The sequence below is a fragment of the Salvelinus namaycush genome, chromosome 22 (genome assembly GCF_016432855.1).
Source record: "Salvelinus namaycush isolate Seneca chromosome 22, SaNama_1.0, whole genome shotgun sequence".
NCBI lineage: Eukaryota > Metazoa > Chordata > Actinopteri > Salmoniformes > Salmonidae > Salvelinus > Salvelinus namaycush.
The window spans coordinates 4,024,001-4,036,075 of record NC_052328.1 but is presented as its reverse complement, the minus strand read 5'-3'; the positions used below and the strand labels follow the sequence as shown (position 1 = coordinate 4,036,075).

Here is a 12,075-nt window from a genome sequence, read left to right as displayed (position 1 = left end):
TTCACATATCGCGCCGGCAAAAACAAACATCTCTCCGGTAAGAAGAAGTATGCCTTATGATTAACGAGTCGTGGTGTGATCATAACAACATACAGGAACTCAAGTCCAAGTTTATTGTAGCTGGGGATTTTATCAAGGCCAATCTGAAAACAAGGCTCCATACATTTTATCAGCACATCGAATGCACGACCCGGGCTGGCACAATTCTGGATCATTGCTACTCTAACTTCCACGATGCATACAAAGCCCTCCCTCGCCCTCCTTTCAGCAAATCTGACCATGACTCCATTTTGTTGCTCACAGCCTATAGACAGAAACTTAAACAGGATAAGCCCGGGCTCAGGTCTGTCCAACGCTGGTCCGACTGATCTGATTCCACTTCAAGATTGCTTCGATCACGTGGTCTGGGATATGTTCCGGATAGCATCGGACAACAACATTGATGTATACGCTGATTCGGTGAGCGAGTTTATTAGCAAGTGCATCAGTGATGTTGTACCGATGGTGACTATTAAAACCTTCCCCAACCAGAAACCGTGGATTGATGGCAAAACTGAAAGCGCGAACCACTGCTTTTGATCATGGCAAGGCGACCTGAAACATGACGAATACAAACAGTGTAGCTATTCCCTCCGCAAGGCAATCAAACAAGCTGAGCGTCAGTATAGAGACAAAGTAGAGTCGCAATTCAGCGCCTCAGACACGAGACGTATGTGGCAGGGTGTCAATCACGGATTACAAAATGAAAACCAGCCCCGTCGCGGACACCGATGTCTTGCACCCAGAAAAACTAAACAACTTCTTTGCTCGCTTTGAGGACAATACAGTGCCACTGACACGGCCCGCTACCAAAACCTGCGGGCTCTCGTTCACCGCAGCCAACGTGAGTAAAACATGTAAACGTGTTAACCCTCGCAAGGCTGACGGCATCAAGACGGCATCACTAACCTCATCCTCAGAGCATGTGCAGACCACCTGGCTGGGGTGTTTACGGACATATTAAATCAATTCCTATCCCAGTCTGCAGTTCCCACCATTGTTCATGTTCCCAAGAAGGACCACCATTGTTCATGTTCCCAAGAAAGCTAAGGTAACTGAGCTAAACGACTATCGCCCCGTAGCACTCACTTCCGTCATCATGAAGTGCTTTGAGAGACTAGTCAAGGATCATGTCACCTGGGTCTCGACCCCGCCCTGTGCAACTGGGTCCTAGACTTTCTGACAGACCGCCCCCAGGTGGTGAGGGTAGGAAACAACAGCTCCACCCCGCTGATCCTCAACACTGGGGCCCCACAAGGGTGCGTTCTCAGCCCTCTCCTGTACTCCCTGTTCACCCATGACTGCGTGGCCATGCACACCTCCAACTCAATCATCAAGTTTGCAGACGACACTACAGTGGTAGGCTTGATTACCAACAATGACGAGATGGGCCACAGGGAGGAGGTGAGGGCCCTCAGAGTGTGGTGTCAGGAAAATAACCTCACACTCAACGTCAACAAAACAAAGGAGATGATCGTGGACTTCAGGAAACAGCATAGGGAGCACCCCCCTATCCACATCGACGGGACAGTAGTGGAGAAGGTGGAACGTTTTAAGTTCCTCGGCGTACACGTCACGGACAAACTCAAATGGTCCACCCACACAGACAGTGTGGTGAAGAAGGCGTAACAACGCCTCTTCAACAACAGGAGGCTGAAGGAATTTGGCTCACCAAAAACACTCACAAACTTTTACAGATACACAATCGAGAGCATCCTGTCAGGCTGTATCACCGGCTGGTACAGCAACTGCTCCGCCCACAACCGTAAGGCACTCCATAGGGTAGTGAGGTCTGCACAATGCATCACCGGGGGCAAACTACCTGCCCTCCAGGACACCTACACCACCCGATGTCACAGGAAGGCCAAAAAGATCATCAAGGACAACAACCACCCGAACCACTGCCTGTTCACCCTGCTATCATCCAGAAGGCGAGGTCAGTACAGGTTCGTCAAAGCTGGGACCGAGAGACTGAAAAACAGCTTCTATCTCAAGGCCATCAGACTGTTAAACAGCCATCACTGACATTGAGTAGCTGCTGCCAACATACTGACTCAAATCTTTAGCCACTTTAATAATGTAAAAATTGTATGCAATAAATGTATCACTAGTCACTTTAAACAATGCCACTTTATATAATGTTTACATACCCTACATTACTCATCTCACATGTATATACTGTACTCTATACCATCTACTGCATCTTGCCTATGCCGTTCGGCCATCGCTCATCCATATATTTATAAGTACATATTCTTATTCATTCCTTTGCACTTGTGTGTATAAGGTAGTTGTTGTGAAATTGTTAGATTACTTGTTAGATATTACTGCACGGTCGGATCTAGAAGCACAAGCATTTCACTACACTTGCATTAACATCTGCTAACTATGTGTATGTGACCAATACCATTTGATTTGATCACCTTATGTTTTGCTGCCCTCCAGTAGCAAAAAGTGACATCCCAAAAAACACGTGCTTTCTGTCCCTAACACTAAAACTGAAACTAAATAATATAAAAACGAAATATAAATACTTTAAAATAACATCTTCAGCTGAATAAAAACTAGCAAATCTGGTCTGAAAACTAACTGAAACTGAAATAAAAAATATATAAAAACACAAAAATACAATAACCTTGACACACAAACAAACACACAACCTCCCTCCCACCTTCCCTCCCCACACTCCCCTCCCTCCCTCACATACTCTATGAAGGGTTATGCTGACTTGTCTCTCTCTCCATCTCTTCCAGACCAAGTCGGAGATGCAGGTGGAGTTCTCTGTGAGTGACAGCCAAGGGGTAAGAGTCAAACCTGCACTATGATCAACGCTGTGACATGATGTATCACATCCTGTCTGTCAAGCAGCTCACACACCTTATATACAACTCCTGACTAACTTTCCTTAGAGTTATTTACTCTGACACCTTTCTCACACGTAACATTCGAATGCTAAAACACACTGACATTTCAACCTACACAACCGTATACGTCATAGTTAAGACAGTACTGTCACGGCTGTTGAAAGTAGAGGACCAAGGTGCAGCGTGGTGAGCGTACATTTTCTTTTATTTAATCAAAATGACGCCAAACAAATTAATTAACACTGCAAAAACAAACCGTGAAGTTCAAAGGCTATGTGCCCTAAACAAAGTCAACTTACATTTACATTTAAGTCATTTAGCAGACGCTCTTATCCAGAGCGACTTACAAATTCCACCAAATTCCACCAATCCACCAAGACAGGTGGAAAAAAAGGGCTACCTAAGTATGGTTCTCAATCAGAGACAACGATAGACAGCTGCCTCTGATTGAGAACCACACCCGGCCAAACACTAAGAAATAGAAAACATAGAAATAAAGAAACTAGAATGCCCACCCTAGTCACACCCTGGCCTAACCACCTAAAAGCTCCACAGGTCACTCCCCCTTTCCACTCACCACTCATGATTTACAAATTAAGCACTGAACACAGGTAGTCTTGACTCCTTATAACTACCATATTCTAAAATATCCACACAAGCCACTGTCCAGCTAGCCATATATCATGAGTTAGAAGCTTATGAGTATTAGGCTATATTATGAAGATATTATTAATAATTTGTCACGTGCGCTAAATACAACAGTGAAATGCTTACTTACAGGCTCTAACCAATAGTCCAAAAAAGGTATTAGGTGAACAATAGGTAGGTAAAGAAATAAAACAACAGTAAAAAGACAGGCTATATACAGTAGCGAGGCTATAGAAGTAGCTACATACAGACACCGGTTAGTCAGGCTGATTGAGGTAGTATGTACATGTAGATATGGTTAAAGTGACTATGCATATATGATAAACAGAGAGTAGCAGCAGCGTAAAAAGAGGGGCTGGGGGGGGCATAACATGCAAATAGTCCGGGTAGCCATTTGATTACCTGTTCAGGAGTCTTATGGCTTGGGGGTAAAAGCTGTTGAGAAGTATTTTTGTCCTAGATTTGGCACTCCGGTACCGCTTGCCATGCGGTAGTAGAGAGAACAGTCTATGACTGGGGTGGGGGTCTTTGAGAATTTTTTGAGCCTTCCTCTGACACCGCCTGGTGTAGAGGTCCTGGATGGCAGGCAGCTTAGCCCCAGTGATGTACTGGGTCGTACACACTACTCTGTAGTGCCTTGCGGTCAGAGGCTGAGCAATTGCCATACCAGGCAGTGATGCAACCAGTCAGGATGCTCTCGATGTTGCAGCTGTAGAACCTTTTGAGGATCTCAGGACCCATGCCAAATATTTTTAGTTTCCTGAGGGGGAATAGGCTTTGTCAGGCCCTCTTCACGACTGTCTTGGTGTGTTTGGACCATTACAGTTTGTTGTTAATGTGGACACCAAGGAACTTGAAGCTCTCAACCTGCTCCACTACAGCCCCGTCGATGAGAATGGGGGCGTGCTCGGTCCTCCTTTTCCTTTAGTCCACAATAATCTCCTTAGTCTTGGTGACGTTGAGGGATAGGTTGTTATTCTGGCACCACACAGCCAGGTCTCTGACCTCCTCCCTATAGGCTGTCTCATCGTTGTCGGTGATCAGGCCTACCAATGTTGTGTTGTCTGCAAACTTAATGATGGTGTTGGGGTCATGCCTGGCCATGCGGTCGTGGGTGAACAGGGAGGAGAGGAGGGGACTGAGCACGCACCCCTGTGGAGCTCCAGTGTTGAGGATCAGCGTGGCAGATGTGTTGCTACCTACCCTCACCACCTGGGAGCGGCCCGTCAGGAAGTCCAGGATCCAGTTGCAAGGGAGGTGTTTAGTCGCAGGATCCTTAGCTTAGTGATGAGCTTTGAGGGTACTATGGTGTTGAACGCTGAGCTGTAGTCAATGAATAGCATTCTCACATAAGTGTTCCTTTTGTCCAGGTGGGAAAGGGCTGTGTGGAATGCAATAGAGATTGCATTATTTTTGGATCTGTTGGGACGGTATGCAAATTGGAGTGGGTCTAGAGTTTTTGGGATAATGGTGTTGATGTGAACCATTACCAACCTTTCAAAGCACTTCATGACTACGGACGTGAGTGCTACGGGTCTGTAGTCATTTAGGCAGGATGCCTTTGTGTTCTTGGGCACAGGGACTATGGTGGTCTGCTTGAAACATGTTGGTATTACAGACTCAATCTGTGATCAAGCAGTGAAGACACCTGCCAGTTGGTCAGCACATGCCCGGAGCACACGTCCTGGTAATCCGTCTTGCCTCGCATCCTTGTGTATGTCGACCTTTTTAAAGGTCTTACTCACGTCGGCTACGGAGAGTGTGATCACACAGTCGTCCGGAACAGCTGATGCTCTCATGCATGCCTCAGTGTTGCTTAACTCGAAGCGCGCATAGAAATGATTTAGCTCGTCTGGTAGGCTCGTGTCACTGGGAAGCTCGCGGCTGTGCTTCCCTTTGTAGTGTGTAATAGTTTGTAATAGTTTGCAAGCCCTGCCACATAAGACGAGCGTCGGAGCCGGTGTAGTATGATTCAATCTTAGCCCTGTATAGAGGCTTTGCCTGTTTGATGGTTTGTCACAGGGCATAGCAGGATTTCTTGTAAGCTTCCGGGTTAGAGTCCAGCACATTGAAAGCGGCAGCTCTAACCATTAGCTCAGTGCGAATGTTGACTGTAATCCATGGCTTCTGGTTGTGGTATGTACGTACAGTCACTGTAGGGATGACGTCCTCGATGCACTTATTGATAAAGCCAGTGACTGATGTGGTGTACTCCTCAATGCCATCGGAAGAATCCTGGAACATGTTCCAGTCTGTGATAGCAAAACAGTCCTGTAGTTTAGCATCTGCTTCATCTGACCACTTTTTTATAGAAAGAGTCACTGGTGCTTCCTGCTTTAATTTTTGCTTGTAAGCAGGAATGGGAAGGACAGAGTTGTGGTCGGATTTACCAAATGGAGGGCGAGGGAGAGCATTGTACGCGTCTCTGTGTGTGGAGTACAGGTGATCTAGAATTGTTTTCCCTCTGGTTGCACATTTAACATGTTGATGGAAATTTGGTAGAACTGATTTAAATTTCCCTGCATTAAAGTCTCCTGCCACTAGGAACGCCGCCTCTGGGTGAGTTGTTTCCTGGTTGCTTATTTCCTTATACATTTGACTGAGTGCGGTCCTAGTGCCAGCATCTGTCTGTGGTGGTAAATAAACAGCCACGAAAAGTATAGCCGAAAACTCTCTAGGGAAGTAGTGTGGCCTGCAATTTATCACAATATACTCTACTTCAGGCGAGCAAATTCTAGATCAGCATATACCCTACCCTCTATTCTCGATGTCGATCATGTCTTTAGGAGGCATTGTAACTAGCTTGCTTACAATTTGTGATGTGTTGGTGAAATAAATAGGCCTATTGAGAAAAAAAAAACATAAAAATAAATTGCTTCAGATGCAGTTTGTATGTTTGAAGATGTTTTATTTTTAGGGGGAGGCCCTGCTGTGCATAGTGTATGTACTGTGTGTGTGTGTGTGTGTGTGTGTGGGGAGGGGGGGGGGGGTAAGTGTGTGTCTGTATTTCTCTTTGTCTGTGTGCGCTTGTGTATTAACAAATCAGTACCTCTTGTGCCTTCGCAGGTGGTCAAAGACACAGTAAATATCCAGATAGGAGACGTGAATGACAACTCCCCAACTTTCCATGGCCAGCTGTACACGGTACACATCGCAGAGGTAGGCTACAGTCATGTACACTATGTGTGTGTTGTAGTGTGATAGTGTGTCTGTGTGTGTGTGTGTTTGTGTGTATGTCACTTCAAAATCCCTATTGTGCCATGAGATGTTTGATCAATTTTTTAAAGACAATTTTGCTGTTTGCTAGTGTAATTGGAGATGGAAGGGAGTTCCGTGCGATCATGGCTCTGTTGCCGTGAATTTGTTTTTGACTTGGGGACTGTGAAGAGACCCCTGATGGCATGTCTTGCGTGGTTGTATGGATGTATGTTATTTGATTATGTGTAAAATCTGGAATTTTTAATCACAGTACGTTATAAAAATAGTTTTTCAACTTTACTAGCGAAATAGTCATTGACATTTTTGGCAATATCAAAACATTTTGGTATAAATAACTCATCAACTCGATGGAGATGAATTGCGTTTTCTGCCCATGATATCATTTAACGTACTCCAAAGTATTTTTTCATTGTGTTTTATGTCATTTATCTTGGTTTGGCAATATCATTTCTTGTTATTTTTGTTAAGTTTATTCACAACCTTTCTAAATGTACAGTATGTCAACCGATTAGCTGAGCAGCCTGACTTGTTTGCCGTCTCTTTTGCATAATTTAATTTTCAATTCATCATCAATCCAGGAGGCTCTAAGAGTTTTCACAGTTAATTTCATAACAGGTTCATGCTTGTCAACAATTGTCATGAATCATTTTATAAACACTCCCAGAGCTGCATCTGGGTTCAGTTCCTCACACACATCAGCCAACATGCATTTTCTAAATCTTCGGCAAAAGAATCATGAGAAAACATGTTGTATGATCTCTTATCATTTACTTTAGGACCTGCCGTTGGTACTTTGGCTTTCCTTGTTATTACCATAATGTTACGGTCACTACAGCCATTGGGAACTGATGTTGCTTCGGAGCAAAGCTCAGTAGCATTAGTGAAGATATTATCAATACAAGTGGATGTCACAAATCCAACACTATTGGTATGCACTCTAGTTGGTTGGGTGATAACCTGGATCATATTTCAGCCATTCGTCACAGTTAGAAGCTTCCTCTTGAGAGGACACCTAGTTGCTAACCAGTCAATGTTCAGGTCACCCAGAAAATACACCACTCTGTTAACATCACACACACACTATCAAGCTTTGCACACATTTTATTCAAGTACTGACTGTTATCCTATAGCAGCACCCCAAAAGAAGAGGTTTTAGATGAGGCAGGTGACCTTGCAACCACAACACTTCAACAACATTTGACATAAGATATTCTTTAAACTTTACAAGATTATGGCTCTGAACATATACAGCAACACCTCCCCCATCGGCATTCCTGTCTTTTCTTTAGATGTTATATCCTTGGATTGTTACTGCTGTATCCTCAAAGGAATTATCTAATTGAGTTTCAGAGATTGACAGTTTATCTGTATTTGTATTTATTAAAGATCCCCATTGCCAAACTTTTTTGATATACTCATGTTTTAACCACTCCTATGTAAATGGAAGATTACCGGAAACTCAACAAGAAGGTCTGATTTCAATATTACTGAAACAGGATACAAGTGGTGTACATAAAGATCCAGTCCATTGAAAAAATTGGATGCCCCTTACACTTCGGTGTTGTGATACAAAAATTCTAGCAAAATGTGTAGCGCATAGAATTAAAAAGGTTTTGTCGGATATTATTCATTCTAAACAGACAGGTTTTTTACATGGACGATACATTAGAGATAGTATAAAACAAGTACTGGAAACAATAGAACACTATGAAAAATCTGGGAAACCAGGTCTGCTTTTCATAGCTGACTTTGAAAATATTTTTGATAAAGTACGACTGAAGTTTATATATAAATACCTGGAACATTTCAATTTTGGACAATCTCTTATAAAATGGGTTAACGTGATGGATAATAACCCTAGGTGTAAAATGGTATATAATGGCTACTTCTCAGAAGGTTTTAAGTTGTCAAGAGGAGTAAAACAAGGTTGTCCACTATGTATTGAAATGTTATCTATTAAAATCAGATCCAACAATAAGTTCAAATGGTTAGAAATCCAGGGCTTAAAAACAAAGGTGTCATTGTATACTGATGTTCATGTGTTATTTTAAATCCAGAATCATAGAGTATCTAGATACTTTTTCTAACCTCTCTGGATTACAACCAAATGATGATAAGTGTACTATATTACATATTGGATCACTAAAAAATGTAACTTTTACTCTACCGTGTAGTTTACCAATACAATTGTCTGATGGTGATTTGGACATACTCGGTATACATATTACAAAATAAATAAATGATCTCACGCCGATACATTTTTATAGAAAGTTAGCAAAGATCACCCTGTTTAACTCTTTAGTCATATCCCAGTTTACCAGTTAGCTTATGGTCTTGCCTACACCTAGCAAACAGTTATTTAAAATGTTTGAGAAAAAAATATTCCATTTTACTTGGAACGGCAAGCCAGACAAAATTAAACAGGCCTATTTATATAATGACTATGAATTCGGAGGGCAGAAATTCTTAAATATTCAACATTAGACTTCTCAATAAAGGCTTCAGTCATACAAAAGTTATACTTAAATCTGAACTGGTTCTCTAGCAAATTAATAAGAATGTCTCACCCATGTTCAAGAATGGCCTTTTTCCTTTTATTCAGATTACAACGTCGCACTTTCGGTTATTTGAAAAGGAAATAATCTCCCAAATATCGCTATTTTTAAAACAACCATAGAAAGTTCTTTGCAATTTCAATTTAATCCACCAGAAAAAAATATATAACTAATATTGTGGTTAAATTCAAATATACTAATAGATAAAACAAACATTATGTTTGGAATAAAAACATGCTATAATCTTTCTAAATTATATCATAAATAGGACTGGTGGAGTTATCTCACACATGCACCTAACAACATATATGGAAATGTCTGCTCTACCCACAATTACAACTAACTAATTGCAGCATTACTGCAAAAATGGAAGAGGAAAGTGGAAGGGGGAAAAAGTAGGGCATCTTTCTGTTGGCCCTGCATTAAAGACCCTAATTGGTTAAAGAAAATTGTAATAAATAAAAAAGAATACCAGTTTCATTTAACCCTTGTGTAGTCTTACAATTCTGTATTCTCCCTTTGTCCTAAGGGTAAAAAATGACCCGCCTTCTTTAAACCCCTAAAATAAAGGAGCTTAATTGAATGTTAACCCCAACGCTATTTTGCATGAAGAAACAACCTGCCATTCATCACAAACTTTGTAATATCTGTGTTTTCCATCTTCACAGTGCAGAAAGACATATAATCAGTGGACACCACTCGTTTTTATTACAACAAACCTGTCATAATTGTTTTCTTTACTAAAGTAGAGGTTAATTATTATTATTATTGCTAAAGGTACTGCATAGGTGTAAATATATATTTTTTTGCAAGAGATTGCACTTGCATAGCCTAAGAAAGTAGCAGAAATGTGCAGACAGTTGTTTTGAATGCATTTTATTGAAGGGAAACAATAACAGTCTTGAATTTTTTTTGCAACATAGTGATATATTCTTAATATACTGTACAATGAAGAATTCAACTACAAAATTCTAGTCTTCTCCCATTTTCTGAACCATTGCTCCCACCCACAAGGTGTACAAACAACAATAAATAAGAATACAATAAGATAATAGATACAAAACAAAAACATGAAGAACATAAATGAATCAACTCTAATTAGCACATGTAGGACAGTATGCAAGTGTGTGTGCATGGACTTTGCAGATGTATAGTATTTGTTTGACAGTCCTTCTTTGGGGGACAGAATTGGCATCTCCTCCTCTTGCCTGCCCCAACTGCAGCCTCAGGTGGATCAGGACATGATTCAGCCCCCTGAACAGCTTTCACAAGCGCTGTAGAGACTGCTGTGCGGGGGAGGCACTCCCTTCTTTGAATGTGTGGGGTTACAAGTGCCTGTCCCAGCTGCTCCAGGAACACTGTCCTCTTGTTCAGGCATCCAGGCAGGGTTGATCTTGTTCCATATCAGGCATTGTATGAGGACACATTAATGATGTTATGGAAGATGACCAGGGGCCAGCGGGTAGTCATCATCCTGCATCTGCAAGTTCCAATCATCTTGTCCAGGTTGTTCACGCCTCCTTTGTTGTGGTTGTAGTCCAGGATGATGCTGGCTTCCTGTCCTCACAATCACTGATATCAGCCGTTTTGTGCAGTGTTCTCAGGAGGACAAAATTCTTGTTTCTCTTTGGGAGGTAAGAAACTAGAGTGGTGGTGGGGGGGGGGGGAAACTTTGATGAGAGGTCACCAACCATGGTGATCTTCCTTTTCGGGAGCTGCTGGCTGAGTTCAATCAGTAGCACACATAATCTCAATTTGTCATTGTGTGTGTGTGTGTGTGTGTGTGTGTGTGTGTGTGTGTGTGTGTGTGTGTGTGTGTGTGTGTGTGTGTGTGTGTGTGTGTGTGTGTGTGTGTGTGTGTGTGTGTGTGTGTGTGTGTGTGTGTGTGCGTGTGTCTTTGTGTTTTTTGTGGAGTGTAAATGATTTTATAACTGCTGGGTCAAAACTGACCCTCAGACAATCGTTGTACCCTGGTTGTGTACAGTTTTCATGGAAATATGAATAACGGCGATGTTTCAGTTTTTCTAATGTTGGTGTCACTCTAGGAAAAGTCATCAAATTTCAAGTTGGAAAAATATCAATTATGGGTTTTTCTCTGCTGTTGAACATACTGGCGGGTCATTGGCATTCTCTCAACCAGCTTCATGAGATAGTCACCTGGAATGCATTTCAAATATCAGGTGTGCCTTGATAAAAGTTAAATTGTGAGATTTCTTTCCTTCTTAATGTTTTGGAGCCAATCAGTTGTGTTGTGACAATGTAGGTGTGGTATACAGAATATTTGATAATATACCAAGTCCATGGTATGGCAAGAACAGCTTAAATAAGCAAAGGCAAAGGGTGTCTACTTTGAAGAATCTCAAATTTGTTTTACACTTTTTTGGTTACAACATGATTCCATATGTGTTATTTCAATGTTATTCCTCATGGATTGTCCTTCTAGAATCTAGATAGTCTGTTTTCCCAGTCATGTGTGATAATGATTCACATACAGTGCCGGTTTTGTGTGGAATTGTTTATTGTCATCTTGCTGCAAGTCTCTTTCAGGACGTCCACCTCTCCCTGGGAGAACTGCAAACTGTTCTTAACCTCTCTGGGGCAGGTGGGACGCAAACGTCCCACCGACCAATAGCCAGGGAAAACATGATATAAAATATAAAAATCAAACTTTCATTAAATCACACATGTAAGATACCAAATTAAAGCTACACTCGTTGTGAATCCAGCCAACATGTCAGATTTCAAAAGGG

At 41.9% G+C, this 12,075-nt stretch overlaps 1 protein-coding gene across 1 annotated transcript in view; it reads left to right on the top strand.

Moving 5' to 3' along the window:
* The window catches only part of LOC120017357 (cadherin-23-like), a 659,988-nt gene that overhangs the window by 147,824 nt on the left and 500,089 nt on the right, over positions 1-12,075 (top strand). Inside the window, exons 4-5 of the mRNA XM_038960107.1 lie at positions 2,793-2,840; positions 6,618-6,710. Coding sequence (XP_038816035.1) covers positions 2,793-2,840; positions 6,618-6,710 — 141 coding nt within the window. The remainder of the gene's footprint in view (positions 1-2,792; positions 2,841-6,617; positions 6,711-12,075) is intronic.